Source organism: Cnephaeus nilssonii (genome assembly GCF_951640355.1).
Source record: "Cnephaeus nilssonii genome assembly, chromosome: 3".
NCBI lineage: Eukaryota > Metazoa > Chordata > Mammalia > Chiroptera > Vespertilionidae > Cnephaeus > Cnephaeus nilssonii.
The window spans coordinates 51,899,915-51,924,669 of NC_137074.1; the positions used below are offsets into that span (position 1 = coordinate 51,899,915).

The following is a 24,755-nucleotide window of genomic DNA, read 5'->3' on the forward strand; positions in this document are numbered from 1 at the left end:
TGTTAGGCATGCAAGGTAACAGGTAGTGTACGGCTAAGCGTTTGGGCCAACTTTCCTTGAGTTCCTCTCCGCTGGCTCCTGCTGACAAATTTCCTTCTGTATTTGCAATGGTTCGCCATGGTGGGTTGGCTTATTGTTGTGAGAGGTGGGAGGGGGTGGGGAAAAAACAAAGCAAAGGAAGGAACATGGGGTGAATGCAGCCTCCTGCCTCATTACAGGAACTCGGGGCAGTTCCCCTGATCTGTGATGGTCATTTTCTCGATGTCAATGTTATTAGAGGTCAGGATATCTTTCAGATGGGTCACTGTTTCTGGAGGGAGATAAGGGTTTCTTCCCAAGATCCAAACATGATCTACATGAAACAGCCAGACGATTGTGGTACAGGAGTACACGAGGGCGTAGTTCTCGTAGTCGGTGGCCAGGACCCAGTACGGAGCGGAAGGCATCACTGAGAACCAGAGGAGGGCAGTATTAGGAGGGACCAGAGCAAGAGAAACCTTCATCTTCAGGACCTGGAAGCCAGATTCTGGGGTCTTGGTTCTTCCAGATCAGTGGTTCTTAATTCTGGCTTCATGTGGAAGTTATATGGGAGCTTTGACCAATACTAGACCCATCTCCACCCCTCCCTGGATTCTGACATGGAGGTGGTTGGTTCTTTAAAAAACTCCCCTGTGATTCTAATATGCAGTCAGAGTTCAGAGCTAGCATTCCTGATCCTCCCTGGAAGGACCAGGTAGCAGGTTGGTCTCTAGAAGCCCATAGTAAGTTGGGGGTTTGGCTGGACCCCCTAGATTAGCACTAGTGCATACAGAGGCACTACTGAGCTAAGCAGACTCAAGAATGTAAGGTCAGGAGCCGCAGGCTTTCTGAGCCTGTACCACCCAGTTTCCTCTAGAACTTGACCAAGGGAGGAGGTAGTGGCTAACCTTGGTTTGTTTCTCTTCCCGCTTGTCCTTTGAAAAATCCTCCCATTCTTAAGAATATAGTAAATCAGGTGGCAACAAGTTATAAGCTCTTCTTTACAAAGGGTCTATGAAGATTCATTGATTGATAGCTACGTAGCATTGAAAGCCCAAAATTAAAGGGGTCATTAAGGGGAGAGATAGGGTATTTGCCCTCTCCATCTGAAACCAGAAATTTCCTCCATGAATTTGACCTCCATGGCCAAGCTTCAAACCAAGGAAAACTCATAGCATAGCTTGTTAAAGTTAAGTGGGAGATGGACCCACATGGGAGATAGATGTGTGTTGACCCCATAAGAACAAAAGACTTGAACACATATGCAGTCCTGGGTGGTTTTCTGGGTTTTAAGCATCCTACCCACTCCAATAAAAAATAATCTCACTGTTTGCCAAGTCAAACCAGAGCTAAGCTGCTGGACAAAGGAGGCAGCATGAGTGTGGTTAGAGCTTGGCTGGGGGTGAAGGACCCAGCTGATGATCAGGACCACACAAGAGGACTAGTTCAGATGACCACCCACCAACATCCCTCCTACCTCTGACTTTCTACCTGCTTATAAATATAAAAACAGAAGAACACGTGGAGGATGTCTGGACAGAAGCCTGGACAAGGCTGCAGGAGCTAAACTGAGTGTTGTTTCTGACTTACATTTCTAACACTGTTGGTGCCACCTGCCTGGCTCACTCATGAGAGCATATATTTACCATATATCTGCTACTGAGAAGTGTCAACTGCTCTGTGGGTTCCCAGCTGGACTGAGAGCTCTTCAGCCCTGAGTGATACGTCAGCAGCAGCAGCATGCCCCACTGCACACACCCAGGTATGCATATCCTGTCTTCCTCCCACAGGGTCTAGCGCTCATGCATAAATTTACCCAGATATTTTCCATTTAGTAAAGAAAACTTCCATGTCTCTTTACTAGAAAACTTTGACTGTCAAAGTTTTAGGACAGGACCTTCAAGTTATCTAACATGGCCTTGGAGACCCTCCCTAGTCTCGTCTTCTACTTCATGGACCCTTCAGGCCTTTTCTCATGCCATTCTCTCCGCTTGGAACATTCTTTCCCATAATCTCCCATACACTCTGCAAAACCCAGTGTAAACATCTGATCCCTTCAACAATAAATCTCTTCCTCCTCTGCTTCCCCAGCCAACAACTCTTGCCTCTTTTAGTTCCTGTTTGGCTTCTTTAAGAAGGTTGTGCCCATAATATTTGACCTTCCCTCCCAGCCCCAGCCCTCAGTTGAGAGCTTGGAGACCTAGGTTTTAGTCCGAACTCTGCCTCTAATTAGTCCAATGACTGTGCCAATATCACCTAGCTTTTTTTTCCTTTTTAAATCTTTATTGTTGAAAGTATTACATGGGTCCCCTCCCCCCCCAACTGACCCCTTCTAGCCTGCCTCCTGTCATCTAGCTTTTCTTTATTTCACCTTCTTTGTAGAAACCACAAGAGAAACTGGCCTGTACAAAGCCCTTTACAACATATAGAGCATGTGTGATCTAGTTTATCTACACCAGTGATGGGCAACCTTTTGAGCTTGGTGTGTCAAACTTCGCCAAAAAACTGAGCATAACTCGGGTAGTGTGTCATTTTGAGGACAAAACATTATTTCGCAAATGTTTCATCCTCAGGAGCAGCAAATGTTTCATCCTCGGCATGCGGCCGCCTCAGCGGCCGCGTGTCATCAGAAATGGCTACGCGTGTCAGTGCAGACACGCATGTCATAGGTTCGCCATCACTGATCTACACAACACTAGGTGTAGATGTGAAGTTAGTTGCCTACAGTCATATGTGTGGGAGGAACTGTTTTCTCCTCCTCCCAGCATTCCTATCTTGGTCTATAGAATAAGAACTTCTTCTCTGCCCCACTCTAGGCCCTTCATCAATGGGGAAATGGGGGAGGAGGGCAGCTGGTCACTTCTGTGTCTGCCCCACAGGTGGGGAGAGGCGCTCCCAAGCACTTTTGGCCTTAGAAAGTCTCACAGTTCTGAGCTGAATTAACCTAATTAATTCAGCAACAAAACTCATATATGGTGCTTTCTCTGTTGCCTATGTTCAATCCTCAGTTAGTGCAGAACTCGGAGGGCAAATGCCTGCGATTAAATATTTCTCAGGGACCCCAACAATGTGGCTGGAAAGTAGCAGACAGAATCAGGACTCAGACTTACCTTTACTCTTATCAGTTTCTTGTCTCTAAGCTTTTGTACATGTTAGTTGTTCTGCTAATAACTACTAATTTTTCAGGCTTCCGTTTCCTCTAGGAAACAAGACTGGATTGGGTCTCCTACTGCTCAAGCTCTGTGTGGGCCACTCTGTGTCTCCTCTATTGAAACACTCACTACAGCTTTATAGTAAACTGCCTGGATACTTGTCACTATTCACACGGGGATGTAGGCTCCTCGGGGACGAGGGCCAGCTCTGTCTTCCTCATCATTGCATCTCCAGCAACTTGCCCAGTACCTGGCATGGAGTAGGTGCTCAATAAATAATTATGCATTGAACCATTATTGACACTCAGATGGGACACAACCGTATCCAGCCCAGGGCTCTAGCCCCCAGTGTGCTTATCTCCTGCCCCTGAAACCTCCTGAGAGAAGTGGATACTTACACCAGAAGAACTTTACTCCCAGCTTGGCGGGCTCAGTAGAGTTGCTCTGGGAGGCTTCCCCTGCGATTTGATTCACAGTTCCATCAGATCTGCAATGAGTTAAAAAAAATAAAAATAACCTGAACTCATGAAAGCCAAAAATCAATGAAAGGCCACTTTCATTACACTTAAGAAGCACAGTGGCCAACATTGCAATTTCTGGATCGAGAGGATCTCAAAGGTAGGTTAGACTCCAGTTCTATCCTTTCCTCTTCAGTTTGCAACCGTCTCTGAGACCAAGCAGAGGAAGACAGCCTTGGGGAAGTGAAAAGCAGCAATGGCAATGCTCCAGGATTAGACACTATGTTAGGCCCTTGTACTTCAACACTGGTTTTTGGACTGTATGTAGTGGCCTGCAAGGCTCCAGAAAGAGGAAGTAAAAAAAATAAATAAATAAATAAAGGAAAAACAAACACAACAACCCAGTACACTGAGAATTCACTTTTTTTTTTTAAAAGAAAGTGAATCACTTTTTTTAAAATAGAAGTGGCCAAAACATGAAGTATGGAGATCTGCAAGACCCTCTTTGGCCTTAGTGCTCACCTTTCCCATAAAAGGGTTCATACACATGAACTCTGAGGCCCCTTTCAGTTCAGCAAGCTTCTGACTGAGTGTGGGAGATTTCAATGTACGCCTGGTAAAGCAGGCAATGAGCAAACACCTTATTTCAGTGATTCTCAGGTGCATCCAGATCTTAGAGACATTAAATATGAAGAAATATGCACCTTACAATTAATGCCACCCTACACTTATAATTGGCAGTGTCATCTCTTTCTTAGTGGTATATAAAATGGTATATATATAAAAGTGGTGGTCTTAGGGTGTGAAATACTTTCACTCTTTTCAAGGGAGGTGGCCTCATTTTTGGGTCAATTCCCAGTGACCTCATGGACCACGGGGAGAGCAGAAAGGCCTGGGGATGGAGGCAGCACAGAGGGTGGGTGCTCAGACATCAGGGTGCTCTTCCTAGGAAGCCGGGAGAGGAGCTGCCTGTGAATCAGTCCTCCGGGGGCAAACTAAAATTAGAGCAATAGTATGTGTCAGAAAGCCAGTAGGCTTTGGTTAGTGGTGATGAATATCCTAGAAACCAGCCAACAAGCACCAGGTAAGGGCGGGTAGGAATGTACTGTGGTGATCCTGGATGCATTGTCTGCTTATCTTTAAATAGGGCCGCAGACAGAGCCCTGCTCTCTCACCTGGAACTCAGCCATTGGGAAGATGGTCCATTTCTATCTGCATACAGTTGCTTAGCAACAAACTAGTCTCTTCCCATCAGGCTTTTCCCCTTTTCACTGTCATTTGCATTGTGCTCCAGAACATTTTTTAAAACACCCCTCTCTGATCATAAACTCATAACTTGTTGATGGGAAAAATGCATGAATTTTTCAAAAGTAGCAGCAGATTAACAATAATAGGAAATATTTATTAAAAGATTATTATACACCAAACACTGGTCTAAGTGTTTTACATGTGTTGCCTCACTCTTAGTCACAAAGCCCTCTGGGGGGAGGTACCATGATTACTGCCATTTTACCCAGGTGGAGAGGGAGGCTGAGTGGATTATTACCACTAATCTAAGATCTTGTCATTAGTAAGTGGCTGAACCAGCATTTGAAACGGGGCAGCCTTCTTCAAAAGCCTGAGCCCTTCAGCTCCCAACCCTGTGCCAGCTGCTTTGTCCCTCAAATTCTCTGACAATGTCTAGTGTTTAGCTCAGACTCTCTGCTCCACTCACTGCACTCCACTCACTCCTGGAAGGAGAAAAAAGACCATTTTCCTGAACTAGCAAACCTTTCTTCATGTCCCCTTGTACCTTAACCAGGTATGACCTGAGAGGCAAGGAGACCTAACACTCAGGATCCTGCCTCACTCCGAAGGAGAAGGGGGGAGATCACATAGGTGCTGGGATTTGTGTCATTGTCTGACTCTTGGTCATAGAATGGGACAAAATATTTGAAATAAAGTCATTGCAATGTTAGGGCCTACAGAATTCCTGTGAGCTCTTCTGGGTGTCTACAACTCAGTTCCTGTAACCCTTCCTGGGCTCTGAATGAGCTGAATTTTTCTCTAGAGACCCGCAAGGTCCTTACTTTGTTTCTTTGGTTTATGCAGGTCAGGGAATCAACCCATTGTTGGAAGCTGAGTGGATAATAGGATGGCCTCAGAAGGTCCCTTTGAGCCTGAGTAACTTCCAGGCTGGGCTGTAGTTGTTTTCTTGAAGTTGAACACAATTCTCAGAGCCCATAGGGGACTGGAAGGACAACCCTATAGTCTCAGTCTTTTTTTTTTTTTTTTCTGTCTCCAGTTCTCTTCCGGTGTCACTTCTCCCTGGGTTGGAATCTCAGCTTCATCACTTATAAGCTGTGGGCTCCTTTGGCAAATTACTTTACTACACTGTACCTCAGTTTCCTTACCTATAAAAATGGGGCTAATAATAGCACTACCTCAGGTTTGTTATGGGATTAAATCAATATACTGGGTAGGGCAAAAGTAGGTTTACAGCTGTGACTATGTGAAACACAGTTTATTCTTGAATTATTTATTAATTATTGTATTATTTTCCATATGAACAACAGTAAACCTACTTTTGCCCCACCCTGTACCTACACACTCACATAGCTATATACAAATGTATATATACAGTACACTAGAGGCCCGATGCACGAAATTCGTGCGAGAGTAGGCAATCCCAGCCATGGCGGCTGCCTGGATCCCTCCCTCACAGCCGCAGCGGCTGCCTTGATCTCGTGGCTGCAGCCCCGGCTTCGTCCTGGAAGGACGACCGGTCTAATTAGCATATTATGCTTTTATTATTATAGATATACACACAGAATAATGCCTTGCATATAGGAAAGGTTTAATAACTGTTAGTTACTATTTTTATTGTTGCTGTTATCTTTGTTAATGGAGGGTGGGTAGGAGTTTTTCTGAGGCTTTTGAAAGCTTATGGTTGCTTTTCAAAATGTGAATTTTGGGATCAAACATTAATCTGGGAAAAGCCTTTAGTAACAGAAAGGTACACTTCTATAGGATATCCTGTTCACATAACCTAGTATGTGGCTCCATATGTATTTGATCCTTGCTTAATAAGAAAAGGCGTTTTCTAATAGCTGAAGCTGTTGGGAGGTGGGATAAACTGTCATGGCTGGTGATGCGCTCCCAGTTCCTGGAAGCTGCAAGCAACGCTGGATGCCTCTGGGAGAAGCTGTATGGGAAGGGCTTCTCTCTTGGTTTGGAGATCAGACAAGATGGTCCCTGATGTCCTTTGCTACCCGAGTATCTATTTTGCGGTGAGAACAGGAACTCTGAATTTGGGTTACCATTGAGTGCCCAGTACCTCTCGCAGGATCCAGTGCGCAATAGGTGGTCAGCAAGTGGGCAGGGAAATGAGTGACTTTTAGTCCCCACCGTCCTGCCTGCCAAAAGCTTTCCTCTTAGGGCCTGTTGTGAGCAGGCAGTCTAGACCCAGCAATGACTGAACCCTCCCTGAACTAGCCTGCAAGGGCACCCAGTCACTCCAGGACAGCTCTCTGCAGGGCTGGCTCCAGGATGTGCAATGCCTTTGAAACCACAGCCACTCACCTCAGCTCCTGGTTTATCACTTTGATGTTTCCGTTTTCCATTAGTGAGTAGTTGGCTTGGATGCAGCTTCCCTTCTCAAAGCTCACTGGGATCTTCTCAATTTCATACCATCTTCCAAGATACTGCAGAGACAACAATAAGTAGAGCAAAACCCTGTGACTCTCTGGGGACCTGCAAACTCTCCTCTATTGTTGTCTTTCAGAGCAGAGCCCTTTCCTGGGGAAACCAGGCAAAATGGGCTGCATTGTTCCCACTAGCAACTGAGCAAGATAATGATTCAAAGGAGAAGTGATTCGGATGTGTAGGCATTGATTGAATGCCACATTATTCCTAAAGTGCTCTTTATTTAGATTCGCTCTCAGTGTTCCCTTCAGACAAAATCTATGTGAAATTCAAATCTCTGTCAAAGTAAGGGATTAGATGATGTAAGGTGCCATCTCAAATGTTTTATGGTTCTTCATGGCATCTTTGAATTGTGTACAAACTTCGATGTGTTCACTGTGGGATTCCAGAGGTGACTGAGTTCTCCTCATGTGACCCCACACAGGGAGTGGGTCTCAGAGGCTTTTGGCAGATGACCAGAACTTAGAAGACCTGTATCATTCTTCCACTGGGGCTTGCTCTCAGTTCATAACTTCGGTGTACCGAGTCAACTTTAAAGGAAGTGTGCCACTGTGCGCTTCCATACATTGCCTGGCATAGAGACTGAACCAATTTACAACCTTCATGGAGGGTAATTTGGCAATATCTAGCACAACTAAATATACATATACTGTTTGGCGCAGAAATTCCACTTCTGGAAATGTAGTGAAAGAAATGGTGTATGCACAAGATTATTTGTTGCAGTACAATTAGTAATAATAAAAGACAGGAAACAGTCTCAGTGAGCATTAGTAGGGGGCCAAGTTAGTAAATAATGACACATTTATACAGTGGAATGTTATACATACTCCTTTACTCCTTTAAAAGGGTAATGTGTAATTATCTCTAAGGTACCTTTAATAAAAAGAGTCAGGTGGAAATAGTGTATATATTAAGCTACAGTTTGTGTAAAAAAACACAAATTTACTTCCTTTTAGGTCTGTAGGTCAGAAGTCTGACACGGGTCTCACTGGGCTAAAGCCAAGATGTGGGCAAGGCTATGCTCCTTTCCAGAGGCTATAGAGGAGAATCTTATTTTCTTGATTTTTCCAGGTTCTAGGGTCTCAATTTCTCTTGCTACATAGGAGAATGCAATGTCTAAAAAGAATCCTGGAAAGGAAGAAGTATGACTCTCTATTTGCAGATGACATAATTTTTGTACACAGAAAATCATAATGTACACACACACACACACAAAGTATTAGAACTAATAAATGAATTCATCAAGATTAAAGGATACAAGATCAATATACAGAAATCAAATCTCTTTCTACACTTACAATGAGTAATCTGCAGGTGAAATTAAGAAAATTCCATTTATAATAACATCAAAAAATAAATACTTAGAAATAAATTTAACCAGAAAAACATAAAACTTGTACTCTGAAAACTACACTGTTGAAAGAAATTAAAGAAGACCTAAGTAAATGGAAAGATACCTTAAGTTCATGAGTTGGAAGACAAAATTTTTAAGATGGCAATTGATATACATTGATATACAGATTTAATGTAATCTCTATTAAAACTACAGAAATTGACAAGCTGATCCTAAAATTCATATGGAAATGTAAAGGACCCAAAATAGCCAAAAGACAAAGTTGGAAGACTCATACATTCTGATTTCAAAACTTAACCACAAAGCTACAGTTATCAAGACTGTATCATACTGGCATAAGGATAACCATATAGATCAATAGAACAGAATTGAGAGTCCAAAAATAAACTCTTACATACATGGTCAATTGATTTTCAGCAAGAATGCTGAGACTATTCAATGAGAAAAGAATAGTCTTCTCAACAAATAGGGACAACTGAATATCTACATGTGAAAGAATAAGTTGGGACCCTGTGTCATACTATATCCAAAATTTAACTTAAAATGGATCACAGACTTAGATTTAAAAATCTTTTAGGAGAAAATATAGTAGTAAATCTTTATAACCTAGGATTAGACAATGGCTTTTTTGTTGTTGTTATTAATCTTCACACGGATATTTTTTATATTGATTTTTAGAGAGGGTGGAAGGAAGGAAGGGAGGGAGAGAGACACATCGATTGGTTGCCAACTGCATGCGCCCTGACGGGGGCCGGGGATCAAACCTGCAACCCAGGTATGTGCCCTTGACCAGGAATCAAACCTATGACCCTCTGGTCTGTGGGTTTACACTCTAAACATTTAGCAACACCGGCCAGGGTGGCAATTGCTTTCCAGATATGACACCAAAAATAGAAGCAACAAAAGAAAAAAATAGATAAATTAGAAGTCATTAATATAAAAACTTACATGTGTCAATAAAGTGACAATCCATGGAATGGGAGAAGAAACTTGCAAATCATATACCTGATAGGAATTTGTATCTAAAATAAATAAAGAACTCTTACATCTCAATAATTAAAAGATACATAACCCAACTGAAAATGGGCAATAGACTTCAACAGAGACATCTCCAATAAACACATGAAAAGATGCTCAACATCATTAGCTATTAAGGGAATGCAAATCAAAACCACTATGAGATACCACTTCATATACACTAAAAATGGCTATAATCAGAAATATGACAATAAAAAATATGGGCAAAGATATGGAAAAATGAGAATTATACACTCCTGGTGGGAATATAAAATGCTGCGGGTCTTTTGGAAAATAGCCTGGCAGTGTCCAAAAGGTTAAACGTGGAGTTACCATATGACCCAGCAATTCTATTCCTAGATATTCATCCAGGGAAACTGAGAATGTGTGTCCATGAAACCAAACAAGCAAACAAAAAGCCCTGGACACGAATGCTCATAGCAGCATTATTCCTGATAGTTAAAAAGTGTAAACAACCCAAATGATGAACAGATGACTAAAATGTGGCATGACCCACACAGTAGAATATTATTCGGCAATGAAAAGAGACGAAGTACTGATTTATACTACAACATGGATGAACCTTGAACACATTGTGCTGGTAGAAGATGTCAGTCACAAAAGACCTATTGTATGACTCCATCTCTATGAAATGTCCAGAATAGGCAGATCCATACAGAGAGAAAGTAGGTTATTGATTGCCTAGGGCAGAGAAGGTTGGGGGGAAGTGGGGAGTAACTGATAATGGGTATGGAGTTTCTTTTTGAGATGCTAAAAATGTTCTAAAATTGATTGCTGTGATAGTTTCATAACTGAATATACTTAAAACCACTGAAAGTGAAACCACTTTAAATAGGTAAATTATATAGCTTATGGATTATATCTCAGTAAAACTCCTTGCTTTATTTCTCAAAGGACTTTTGTAAATACAGATCAATTATAATTTCCAACGTATCTTGGGACTTTTATCCCCAAACTGAAATGTAACTTAAATTCCCTGGATTTTTTCTGTAAAGCCTCCTATACCTGAATAAAGGAATCAGCTTTAATAATTAATGCAGTAAGTCAATGTCAACTTTGGTGTACTGTATTTCTCCTACCTACCTTCCTGTTTGAACTCTATTGATGGTGCCCCTTCTCCCTAACCCCTTCAGGCTTTGAGCTAAATTCCCTCATTCTCTACCTTAATCCATACTCTGTGAGGTCCCAATACCCATTCACACTGAGCTGTGAGTGACTGATAACAACTTCAATGTTATTCATAACAAGTGAGTTGTTTCTTTTTTTTTTTAAATATATTTTTATTGATTTCAGAAAGGAAGGGAGAGGGAGAGAGTGATAGAAGCATCAATGATGAAAATCATTGATTGGCTGCCTCCTGCATGCCCCCTACTGGGGATTGAGCCCGTAACCCGAGCATGTGCCCTTGACCAGAATCAAACCCAGGATCCTTCAGTCCACAAGCCGACACACTATCCACTGAGGACATGAATTGCTTCTTAAAAGAGAGATCCAAATTTCTACTAAGGAGAATATGTCTTAATGGGGAGATTCTAGCCTTGAGTTAGCAACAATGAGAGCCTCTAAATCATGCCATCCAAAAGCTGCCTCTTTCTGCTGCTCCATCCCTCTGGCCACACAGGTATTCAGTAAGGCTGGGCCTAATTTGAGGAAGGAAAGCCATACATGGGCGAGCTGGTTATATTGATCTCTCTTTAGTGCAGGTTACAAGACAGCCCCTTGGGGAGTTCTGTCCTCTCCTAGGCCCTGTTTGAGTAACCTGTGGGTGTTTTGCAGGGAAGCCGAGAGTTTTGAATCCCAGTCTGCACTCACTAGCTGTGTGACTGGGTAGGTTATAAACGCTTCAACATTCAGCTTCCTCATCGGTAGAATGGGGACAATGTACTGCAGCAACTGCTGTTGATGCCTGGTCCCGTGTCCTCTCAGTCCACCTTTGTTTTGGGTTTACTCCAGCCACAGACAATTCCCACACACACTGCCCCTCTGTCCCCTTCTCTGCCAGACAGTAGCAAAATTACTGTTATGAAGTAGCAACAAAAATAATTTTATGGTTGGGGGTCACCACAACATGAGGAACTGTATTAAAGGGTCGTGGCATTAGAAAGGTTGAGAACCACTGCCTTAGAGGAGCCTCAGCAGGATTGAACCTCGTTGTTCACAGAGTAGCCTGCTCCTGAATGCAGCCTTTATTGCGTTCCTGCCTTCTCTGTCTCACTTTCCTACGTGGTCACTGGTGCTTCCTGATATTGGCTTACAAAAACTCCCTGCTCCCGGTTCTTGTCTCAGGATCACAAATAAGGTAAGTAGGTCTCCCCAGGCTTGCTGTGGCCATCAAAGCAGAACAATGTAACTGAGCTTTGTAGGGTGCTCATTCAAACAGGAGACAGAAAACAAGTGGGAGGTTAGCCTTTTACCACACCTTATTCACGTCAAAATTCTCCTGCACAGGAGGAGTTGGGCACTTCCCGAGATGGAATGCTTGTCCCTCTGCCGCACCGAAGAGGCCAGCCAGTGCCGAAAGCAGCAGCAGGGCAGTCACCATCTTGGGGCTGTTGGCTGAGATGGAACCTGGAATTGGAGGAAGCAAAGCAGCGGGAGTTTTCTGAGCAATCTCTGGAGAAAGATTTCTGGGCTGGCCGGTCCCTCTGTGGGCAATCCTCCCACTCAGCCCGGTATTCCCCGGTTTTCCCCCGGGGCCACCTGAACTGTCAGCACTGCTGTGAGGTCTTACCCTCCCTCCCCTACCACCGCCCCCCCCCCCCCAGCCTCTCTCTAGAGCCTTTGCACCTACATAGAGCACACTTTGCCTGATATTAGTGTTTGTTGTATTTGTGTTACAACCACTTCCCCTCATCGAATTAGGCGTTTTTCAAGGGTGGACACTGTGTCTGATTCTCCTTGGACTCCCCCACAGAACCATGTAGTGTCAGGCACGGTATATATTTGAGTGAACAGAAATGATGTGGGGGCAGGAGACAGCAAAGGGAGAGACTGAAGCTGTCAAGTGAACCATGAGAGAGAAAAGAATGAGAACAAAGCACTATAACATTTAGTATCTCATGAAATTCATAAGAGAAATGCCTTCCTGCCCTCACCCCTCACCCCTGCCCCAATCTTGCTGAGCTGTTTATCCACCCAGGAGTAGGGCTGGAAACCTTGATAGGGAGCAGCAGGGCCCCGGGTTTGAATTCTGGCTTTGCCACCTACTAAGTATAACTGTGTCCCGTTTATGCTTCTGTTTCTTGGTCTATTAAGTAGGAACAGTAATCATTCACCTCATGAAGTTTTATGAGAATTAAAATGAAATAATAGAGAGAGCATTTAGAGCAGCGTCTGATACAGAGAAAATGCTCAGTAAATGCTAGTTACTATTACTATGAAAAGCAAAACAAATGATTGTTTCTGATTTTTTTTCTTTTCTTCTTTTTACATTCTGTTGGGGATATTTTTCATAGACGTGCAATTAACTTGAGGATTAGTAGCTGGCATGCAACTTTGCAACAAGTATTTCTGCCCAAAGCACCCTTCTGGCAGCAGAAGCTGCTTTGAGGAGGGGCAGCCGGAGGAGAAGGGGGTGGGGGTGGGGGGTGGGGTGGAGGTGGGGGTGTGGGTGGGTGGGGCACTGCAGGGCTGCTGGCAGGGTCTGCTCCCAGGCTGCTCCCTGCTTTTCTCACTGACTTGCTGTCAGTCTGTTCTCTTCCCTGTGACTCCCTGCCTGTAGCTGCACAAGAGCTATTTCCAGCTCTTTGCCTTTCTCCTTGTGATGAGGAGGACTGAATCCACGCAAGCAAAATGTTCTCAGATCTGAGCATTTAAAAGGATGTGTCATACTAGGAATAATTATCACCACTTTATAATGAGTCTCTAAACCTTCAAATAACTTTAATGATCAATAGCTTTTCTTCTGGAAGTTTCCTGGCTGGTTTTCAAAAGAAAAATTACATAACGAGTACACGCTGCCAGTGGCGGTGGGGGGAGGGGTAGTCGCTGAGAGCCCTCCCCTTGAGCAAGTCTGCAGGGGTGGGGGGGACCACCTTCCTTAGTCTCTGAAGCCCCATTTCCCATCAGCCCCTACCACCATGTAACTTTTTCAGGGATGATGGATTTGCGGAAACCCAGCCTAAACCTACAAAAATGTGCATCCATTTCCAAGAGGCTCTTAGAACCCCTGGAGCTCTATCTACTGTTGGCCTCCAGTAGGTGCCACACTCAGTGCCTTGCCCAGGAGAGCTAACTTCCAAGGAGGGCCACACATTACACACATTCCAGAGGGTTCCAAACACTGGACCGGACCTTAGAGGCCATTTATCCAACCCCCACCCCCACCCCCAAGGGTACAGATGGGGAGCTGAGGCCCAGAGGGCAGAGAGCTGGGATTCGCACCCCATCTCCAGCGGTCGGTTCTGCAGAGGCTCTGAGCCAGGCTTCCTTCTGCACACCACCTCCGCAGCCTGATGAGTCTCACCTCACCACGTGACAGTTACACCAAAAGTCAGTTCCACATTTTGCTCTGACAACTCTCTTATTACAAAATGTTCTACTGTGGGCTGAAACATGTTTTTTAGCTCTGTAGGAGGATTTCAGAGCAAGGCTAATTCCCCTTGATTGCATCTCTCCCAAAGATACCTCTTTATTGCAGGAATTTTATTCCTATAGTCAAAACTTTTTTTGTGAGAGAAAGGGTTCATAAAATCCATGATTTTTCACTGCCCCTTCCATTCTAATTCTAACACTTACTGAGCACCTACTGAGGATAAATCACATCATTAACATGTACCTAGGAACTTGGGTATATATATAATACATTTTTGCATCTTCTAATTAATACCAATGGGAAGATTGTCCTAATGAGAAAAGATTAAATGCTTTTTTAATCACTGTACTATATATATATATATATCTTATTGACTTTCTACAGAGAGGAAGAGAGAGGGATAGACAGTTAGAAACATCGATGAGAGAGAAACATCGATCAGCTGCCTCCTGCACACCTCCCACTGGGGATGTGCCCGCAACCCAGGTACATGCCCCTGACCGGAATCGAACCTGGGACCTTTCAGTCCGCAGGCTGACGCTCTATCCACTGAGCCAAACCGGCTAGGGCTAAATGCTTTTTTAAATGAATGTAATTTAAATAAGATTTTAATTGAATAGTAAATAGTTTAAGAATAATTCTAAGGGGCATCCACTGGGCCAGCACTGACTCTGAGAACCACTGCTCACATTCATTGAGCTTCCCACCCAGATGCACTGGCCTCGGGCATTTACATGTGCCAGGCACTGCATCTCCAAACCATCCTGCCTGGAAGGATCCAACGCTGACCTTCTCTTTGTGCTCAGCGAGTTCAATTTGCCCAGCTTACGTCCTGGTCAGCTGTGGAGCCAGAGCTTCTGCCAGATCTCCTAAGACTGCACTCCTAACACCTGCGTGTTAGCGTGGACCTGGTCTCTGAAGAACATTAAGGACTAGATTTTTAGATTTCACGTGGTAACATACAATACATTTCCACAAGCAAATGAGTCTTGAAAACTCATTTAGCTATTGAATTTAACAAGAAAACATATCTTCTGAAGAACACATTTTTGTGCCATATTGTTAAACACATTTTCTATCCACACAATTCCAGTCCGCTTTTCAGTATTTTACTGTAATGAGCATTTGGATAACAACTGCCCGAGAATTCATCTAGTATAGTATTGGTGTATGGAAAGTTCTCTCAATTGTCTCAATTAGTACAGAGAGGGTACATATTGCAAGTAGAAGATTTTGAGGTGAGTCAACATTGAGTTGGCACCCCAGCTCTGGCATTTGTTGGCAGTCTTATCTTGGGCCTGTTGCTTCAGATAGCTGAACCTCAGTTTGTTTGAGGAAAAATTAAAGCTACTGGCACAAGCCCTCGATCGTGTTAGTTAAGTGGCCCTCTTAGAGCAGCGGGCAGCATGTAAGTCTCATAATCATGTTAGTTATGAACTTTTAGCTGAAAAGGGGCAATAAAAAAATTCAAGACTCTCTCCATTTTAAGCATTATTCATCCTAAAAAAATATTTAAAACTACAGTACATACCTTTTTATCAAGATGAAGGCAGTTTCCAGATGCAAAATGACCGACTTTGAGATGCCTTGTTTAGGTGACTGGCTTCTCCCAGGTTATTTTATAAGCTTCATCAGGTCATTGACGTTTAATTTTAATGCATGCCACACCCCCCTGCAGTTCAGGAGGGCTGGACTAAAAGCTTAGCTCTGTATAAAACACAAAGATGGAATGTTTTGACCATCTCCCTCCCCCAATTTCCTTCACAGCTGCTCCCTGAAGAAGAAACAATGAGATATTGTTTGTGTGTGTGTGAGAGAAAGACAAAGTCTATTTCATTCAAAATATTCTGTTTTTTTGCTATGTGGATTTTCTAATTTAATTTTCTTAGTCAGACTGCACTTTAAAGTTCCAGTAAGGATGAGTTACGATGTTTTCAAACATCTGGTGTTTATTTTTCATTTTTGTGTAAATGAAAAATCAACAATCCCATTTCCTGAAATGGAGCAGGGGTTCTACCCCATGTGGTCCCTGGCCTGGAATGTGGCTCAGGCAACAGAGTGAAGTTTAGGAATTGGAGTTGACTTTCTGTGTGATCCTGGGTAAGCCACTTACTTCTCTGATTCTCAGTCTCCCCACTGTGAAGTAGAGACTGCCATTCCTGTCTCCATCAGAGCTGGGGGTGTAGGCTAGATACTAGTTCTGCAACCGTTAGGGCTAAAAGCTGAGAATGCCAAAGCTGTCTTCTGCAGCTCCTCTCTGTACCTTTAATGACCCTCCCAGTCACTGCTTGGGCTGGGGGTGGGGTGGGGGTGGGGTTTAAGTAAGGGTACTTCTGGTTGGGCTTTATCTATCTCTGTGGAATGAGCAGCTTAGACTCATGAATTGGATTCTATGCCTTTGTGATAGGCAGGGGTATTTTTTAGTGGCATATAGATAAGACAGTACCTTTGTAGGATACTTAGATCCTAAATAAAATTCATTCTCAAATTTGTTAGTAATAGAGAAAAATTTATATAATTAAGCCTTATAAACATTACAACAACAGCCCAGCTGGCGTGGCTCAGTGGTTGAGTGTCGACCTATGAACTAGGCGATCACGGTTCAATTCCCGGTCAAGGCACATGCCTGGGTTGCAAGCTCCATCCCCCGTGGGGGGGCGTGCAGGAGGCAGATGATCAATATTTCTCTCTCATCATTGATGTTTCTTCTCTCTCTCCCTCTCATTTCCTCTCTGAGATCAATAAAAATATATGTTAAAAACAAAACAGGCAGAAGGAACCAAGAAGGTGGCATAGGTAAATGCCTGTATTTGCTGCCTCCCACAACCACATCAAAATTACAACTAAAATACAGAACAACTATCATCCAGAACCACAGGAAAGCTGGCTGAGTGGAAGTACTACAAATAGAGAAGTAAAGAAGAAAGCGAATTGAGACTGGTAGGAGGTGTGGAGGCGCAGAACAGGCTGGTCTGGCACCTGGGCGTGCCGCTCGCCTCTGCGGAGGCCATCTAAAGGAGCCAGGAGTCCAAGCCCCACACAAGTCCCCCAGCCCCGGGTCCCCGAGCTGGGGAAAGAAGTCCCTACGGGCCTGTAAGAACTACGGGCTGTAAAAACCAGTGCAGCCCTAACTGGTTTGGCTCAGTGGATAGATCGTCGGCCTCGGACTGAAAGGTCCCAGGTTCGATTCCAGTCAAGGGCATGTACCTTGGTTGCGGGCACATACCCAGTGGGGAATGTGCAGGAGGCAGCTGATTGATGTTTCTCTCTCATCAATGTTTCTAACTCTCTATCCCTCTCCCTTCCTCTCTGTAAAAAATCAATAAAATATATTTTAAAAAAAGGAAAAACAGTGCGGATTGGGGCTGAGTGACACACAGGCTTCTGGAGACCCAGCTGCTCCTCTTAAAAGGCCGGAACCATGAACTGAACTTACAAACTCCCACTTCCTCTGAGCTCAGTGCCCAGCAAGACTCTGGGGATGGGGGTGGGGGGGTCCTAGACACATACAGGGAGAAACTGGACTGTCTGGCATGGGGGCAGGAATGCAGGGGAGGCTTTCTTCCAGATGGAGGTGCTCACAGCAGTCATTGCTCCCATGCTGGGACCTCCCTGGCAGCCATTTTTGTTTGCTCAGCCCTGGAGATTCCCTGAGACCCAGCCCCACCCAATTCACAACCCCACCCAAGCTGTGTGCAGCGGCTTTTGCATATGAATGGCCTGTCATTTCTCAGCCTAAAACCTGTCAAACAAGCTGCAGCTGGGTCAGGGAGCCCTAAAGTTATCAATAAAAGGCCCAAGGTTGGCAGCAGCACCAGCCTGCCTTGCTTCACAGCTGGGCCTCATCTGGGTACATCCAAACCTGATACAAAGAGGAGGAATCTGCAGATCTCTCTGAAGCTCCTGTTGGATGGCCCCAGGCAGTGGCTGACTTTGCACCTCCCTGGAGACCTAAGAGCCAGTGTACCCAGTGGTCAATGTGAGACCATACCAGATTACAACTCTTCACATCCATAAGAGACACACTCAAGAGACAGACTCAGTAAGCACCAAAGCCCCACTGAAGCAAGTCCTGCTCCTAAGGGTGTCTCCTGCACAGCAGCTCTCCCACTGTAGTCACAGCTGGTCCTCACAGCCAGTTGGCCTGGAAGTCAATTCCTCCCAGTGACACCAACAGCAATCAAGGCTCAACTACAACAAGACTGTGCACACAGCCCACAAAGGGGTGCACCAAGAGTGTTCACCTCAGGTGATTGGGAAGGCCGAGCCACTGGGCCCTATAGGACTCCTACTACACAAGGTCATTCTATCAACTCAAGGAGACTTAGCAGTTACCCAATACATAGAAACAAACACAGGGAAACAGCCAAAATATGGAGACAAAGAAACATGTCACAAATGAAAGAAATGGAAGAAAGCAAACTCCTGGATATAGAGTTCAAAACCACAGTTATAGGTTACTCAATAATATTCTAGAAACCTCTGAGGAACTTAGTGAGACCTTCAAGGATCTTAGTGAGAATGCCAAAAAAATGGAAAAGGACCAGTCAAAAATTAAGCATACACTGACTGAATTAAAGAATAATATACAGGAATTCAAGAGTAGACTAGAGGATCCCAAGAATCAAGTCAATGATTTAAAATATGAGGAAGCAAAAAATACCCAATCAGAAGAGCATAAAGGAAAAAGAATCCAAAAATATGAAAATAGTGTAAGAAGCCTCTGGGACAACTTGAAGCATACCAACATCCGAATTATGGGGGTGCCAGAAGAAGAGAGAGAGAGCAAGATATTGAAAACCTATTTGAAGAAATAATGATAGAAAACTTCCCCTACCTGGTGAAAGAAATAGACTTATAAATCCAGGAAGCACAGAGAACTCCAAACAAGAGGAATCCAAAGAGGACCACACCAAGACACATCATAATTAAAATGCCAAGAGCAAAAGACAAAGAGAATCTTAAAAACAGCAAGAGAAAAACAGTTAGTTACCCATACAACTGTCAGCTGATTTCTCAACAGAAACTATGCAAGCCAGAAGGGACTGGCAAGAAATATTCAAAGTGATGAATAGCAAGAACCTACAACCAAGATTACTCTACCCAGCAAAGCTATCATTTAGAATTGAAGGCCAGAGAAAGAGCTTCACAGACAAGAAAAAGCTAACGGAGTTCATCACCACCAAACCAGTATTATATGAAACTAGAGGCCTGGTGCACGAAATTCGTGCACGGAGGGGGGATTCCCTCAACTCAGCCTGCACCCTCTCCAATTGGGGACCCCTTGCAGGATGTCCAACTGCATTTTAGGCCTGATCCAAGGGATCAAGCCTAAAACGGCAGTCAGATATCCCTCTCACAATCTGGGACCAGTGGCTCCTAACTGCTCACCTGCCTGCCTGCTTGATTGCCCCTAACTGCTTCTGCCTGCCAGCCTGATCACCCCTAACTTCCCTCTCCTGCAGGCCTGATGTCACCCCCACCTTCCCACCTCTGCTGGCCAATTTGGTTCTGATTGGTCGGTTCTTATGCCAGTGTCAAAAGCTTCACCTCCTAGGCAGCCATTGGCTCCCCACAGCACCCAGATTTGGTTCTCATTGTTTTGTTCCTATGCCAGTCAGCATCAAAAGCTCTGCCTCCTAGACAGCCATTGGCTCCCCACAGCACCCAGATTTGGTTCTCATTGTTCGGTTCCTATGCCAGTCAGCTTCAAAAGTTCTGCCTCCTAGACAGCCATTGGCTCCCCACAGCACCCAGATTTGGTTCTCATTGGTCGGTTTCAATGCCAATCAGTGTCAAAAGCTCCACCTCCTAGGCAGCCATTGGCTCCCCGTAGCACCCACCTTTGGTTCTGATTGGTCAGTTCCTATGCTAGTCAGTGTCAGAAGCTCCACCTCCTAGGCAGCCATTGGTTCCCCACAGCACCCACCTTTGGTTCTGATTGGTTGGTTCCTATGCCAGTCAGCATCTCCAGGCCTATCTCTGGGCCTGATCAAAGAGGTGGGGTTTAACAGCAGCCCCCCCACGGAGGCTGGGAGAGAAAGAAAAGCCTGGCTGCTGGCGAAGATCAGAAAGAAAGAGGGAGAGAGAGAGAGAGGTAAGTACATTGATCAACAGCTTCCACTGAGGCTGCAGATCAGACCCTGACTCACTTTCTGGGGCTCAGCCACCTGAGCAGTCAGTGTTGGGTCGCCAGGCTGCAGCTGGGCAACCCAGCACTGCCTTCCGGATGGTCTGCCTTTGGTCAGAGGCTAGGCCCCTTCCCAAGCCCCAGACTTTTAGGCTTGGGAAGTGCCTTCCCCCTCCCCCCACACCCCACCCCTCCAATCGCAGGCTTGGCCCCTCCGATGGCCGGCTGGGAGTGACCCAGGTATGTATGCAAATTAACCTCCATCTTTGTTGGGTTAATTTGCATTCTCACTCCGATTGGCTGTGGGCATAGCGGAGGTATGGTCAATTTACATGTTTCTCTATTATTAGGTAAGATGCTGAAGGGTATTCTTTAAGAAAGGAAGAAGAAAAAAAAAGGTAAAGGTAAAAAATTATGAATAACAAAGTGACAACAAACACATATCTATCAACCAGTTAATTTAAAAATCAAGTGAATAAAAAATCTGATGAACAGAGTTAACTGGTGAATGGGGCATGGAAATGGAACAGACTGAAGATTCTCAGAGGGAAGGGGATGTGGGGGGGGGGGTGCAGGAAGAGATTAGACAAAGATCTTATATGCATGTATGCAGTACCTATGGACACAGACAATAGGGTGGCAAGAGCCTGGGGTGGGGTGGGAACCAGGTGAAGGGGAGCTATGGGGGAAAAAAGAGGGACATCTGTAATAATCTCAACAATAAAGATTTTAAAAAATAAAAACTAAACAAAAACACAAGAGCAACAAGAGTGAATTCATAACATACTAAACTTTGAGAGCTCTTTTTGGGGATATTTACCTTTTCAGGAAAAGAAGGGATTCTTATTCTTGTTCAGGGCACTGACTCCAGTTGTCCTTCCTATAATGCTTTCCCCTCAGAACTCTGAATGCCTCCCTCCACCAATATTCCTGCTCAAATGTCACTTTTTATTTACTTATTTTATTTTTAAAAATATTTTTTTTATTGATTTCAGAGAGGAAGGGAGAGAGATGGTAATATCAATGATGAGAGAGAATCATTGATCGGCTTCCTCCTGCAAGGACCCTACTGGGGGTCAAGCCTGCAACCCAGGCATGTGCCCTGACCTGGAATTGAACCAGTGACCTCCTGGTTCATAGGTCGACACTCAACCATTGAGCAACACCAGCTGGGTTCAAATGTCACTTTTTAAAAAGGCCTTCCAGACGTTTCAAAAATGGTACTCTTGTCACTATCACTTAACTTGCTTCGTTATATGCTTACTAGTGGCCCCGTGTACAGATTCATGCACACTGAAAGGAAATTAATTAGAAGGTGGCTGGCATGGTGGGACTGGGCAAGATGGGCTGGACATGCCCTGGAGCCAACCTCCTGTAGTCCCTCCCCGGCCAGCTGCACCTGTGGCAGCACCTTGGCTCTAAGGGCATCTGCGGTCACTGCAGCTCGGCAGTAAACCAGATTCAGGGCTGACAGTGCCACAGCAACAACATAACCCAAGGCCGAAGGTGGAATTGTGCTGCCTCGCAAGGAATCGGCTCCCTCCTCTCTGGTTCCGGGGTGTGTCACCTGAGAACCACCACTGTCAAGTCACTGCACCTCGGCAGCTCCTGCATTGAGAATCTGCCCCCTGGTGGTCAGTGTGTGCCATACCTACCTGCTGGTGGGTTGGTCAGATGGTCACTTAGCCATATATATATATATATATATATATATATATATATATATATATATATATGTACACACACACACACACACACACACACACACACACACACACACTAGAGGCCCGGTGCATGAAATTCGTGCACAGGTAGGGTCCCTAGGCCTGGCCAGCAATCAGGGCTGATCTGTGGGGTGACCAGTGGGGCAATTGGCGACCAGCCTACCTTGGCTGGCCTGGGACCTGTGATCTGGGGGCTGCTCTTCCATTGAGAGTCTGCCCCCTGGTGGTCAGTGTGTATCATAGCAACTGGTCATTCTGCCATTCAGTCAATTTGCATATTAGGCTTTTATTATATAGGATTATACTTTACCTAAAAGTATATCCTTTATTTATGTCTTTTCTTGTTTATTGTGTTTTCCCCACTAGAATATAAGCTCTGTGAGTGCAGAGAATTTGTCTCATTGATTTACTGCTGTACCCCCACATAAGTGCCCAATAATACTTGTAAAATAAATGGAAGGGACCTGCTTATTCAAAGAATTTACTGAGAATTCTAATATATGCAAAAGGAACTAGAGGTAATATTGAAGAGTCTTCTACTTGAATTGTTTTCCTGAGAAAGAACTAGCCTGTAAGTTTCTGTGTCTTTTTTTATTTTATTTTTTTCAGAGAGAAAGGGAGAGGGAGAGAGAGATAGAAACATCAATGATGAGAGAGAATCATTGATCAGCTGCCTTCTGCACACCCCCTTTTGAGGATTAAACCTGCAATCCAGGCATGTGCCCCTGACCAGAATTGAACCCGGGACCCTTCAGGCCGATGCTCTACCTACCGAGCCAAACTGGCTAGGGCTCTGTGTCTTTTTTTATATATATCAGCATCACATTTGTCACCAAGAAATACTCTTGTTCATGTCATAAAAAAGAGTATTTCCCTCTATTCTAAACAGTCGCCGTTTTTCACAAAGCAATGTTGTTGGTTTCCAAATGTGTAAGTTGGAGATCAATATATTTATATATTTATTCCTCAGCATTGAATCAATAACTGTGGAGCTCAAAGTACTATTCTAAGAAGTCCCAGCATGAGAAAAATCACATTATCTTTTTGTGTCTCAGTTTATTTTTTCCTGCAAATATTCATAAATGATATAATTTAGGGAAATTCTCTCTCTATATATTTCTGTGATGTAGAGCCATGCACAAGTTTGTAGGCACCATAAACCAATTCAGACCTGTGTTCTAAACCAGTCTTTATTTTATTTAAAACCCACCACCCAAAGTCAAATTTTTTTATTTTTTAAATTCCAAAATAATACACATTTGTTGTAAACAATTAAGATAGTAGGACTCAGAAAAATGTAGGACTCAGAAATTCACACCTCAGAGAATTCACTCTTTAAGAGTCAGCTCCAAAGTTCCCCTCTCTGGAATGTCTTCCTGAATTCTCCCCCGCTCCGGCAGCCTTCCTCACTCTGCTCTGTGTTTCCACAGCCCATGCTACTTTGTTCTCAGGCCCATCACACTGAGGCCTCTGTCTCCTTCTGGAGGCTGTCAGATCCTTCAGAGTAGATTTGTCTTGTTATCCCTGGTAAATTGTCTAAGTGTTTACCAAATGTGACCGGATGATTACATGAATATAGAATGTTTAATTCTCTCTACATGCACGATTTATTATATACTTCATGATTTTTTCACTTTTTCTTTCCTCTCCTTCTTGCCCCCTTATGGCCATTTTCTTTATCACTAGGAGCTGGAACCAGGTGAGAACTGAATGGCACCAAGCATCTGATGAACCAGAAGAAAGCAATCAAACTGATAAAAACTGCAACTTGATATGGCTCAGGGGAAAGAATTCTGAACTGGAAGGCAGGAGGCCTGGGTTCTAGTCCTAGCTCTGTTGCTAACTCATTCATCCATCCATCCATCCATTCAACAACACATGTCAAGCACTGCCATGTTCAGGCACTACCAGGGTAAGTCCTGCAGATGTAGTGGTGAAGAAGAAAGACAATGCCTTAGCTCTTGTGGGGCTTACCTTCCAGGGGAGAGTCAGATACAGAGACAGGAAAATATACACGAGAGCATAGGGTGACAGGCTAGGGAGTGACTGGGTGGCTACTTTAGTTGGGTGGTTAGCAAGGGGCCTATTTGAGTACTTACATCTAGGCTGAGATGTGGATGATAAGAAGAAACCAGTCACACAAGGATCATGGCGAACAGCATTCTAGGAACAAGTGACAGTTCTGAGACTTTATTTGAATTGTTTTCTTGGGAAACTATCTGAGAGAGAGAAACACTTAGAACCCCATCTAGGAAATTCTTAGAACCCTTTCCTGGGAAATTCTTAGAACCCTACCAAGGGTTCCAAGATGGGAGCAGACTTTGTGTTTCAGGGAACAGAAAGACGGGTGTGGCTGGAGTGGAGAGGGCAAAGAGGAAAATGATTCAAAATGAGTTTAGATGTAGGCAGGAGCCATATTATACCTTGCTTTGGGGAATTTGGATTTTAAGTACAATGGGAAGCTATGGGAGGGTTTTAAGCAAGAGCATGAGAAGATCATTTAGGCTGCCACGTCAAGAATGAATTGTAAAGTGATTACAGAGGGATCAGCTGAAAAGCTATTGTAGTCATTCAGGTAATGATGGCTTGGACTAGAAGAACTGTACTGAAAATGAAAAGAAGAAGATGGATTTGAAATATGCTTTGCAGATAAAGTGAACAAG

The 24,755-nt window shown here is 44.1% G+C and overlaps 1 protein-coding gene across 1 annotated transcript; it reads right to left on the reverse strand.

Moving 5' to 3' along the window:
- Nucleotides 1–212: 212 nt before the first annotated feature.
- APOD (apolipoprotein D) lies at nt 213–24,205 on the reverse strand (the record flags this gene model as incomplete). The annotated part of the gene is made up of 6 exons (XM_079763191.1): nt 24,192–24,205; nt 15,770–15,945; nt 12,124–12,272; nt 7,190–7,311; nt 3,569–3,657; nt 213–448 (listed from the first exon to the last, which is right to left on the reverse strand). The coding sequence occupies exons 3-6, from the start codon at nt 12,244–12,246 to the stop codon at nt 213–215; spliced, it is 570 nt and encodes a 189-aa protein (XP_079619317.1). The 5' UTR covers nt 12,247–12,272; nt 15,770–15,945; nt 24,192–24,205.
- Between the last annotated feature and the right edge of the window lie 550 nt (nt 24,206–24,755).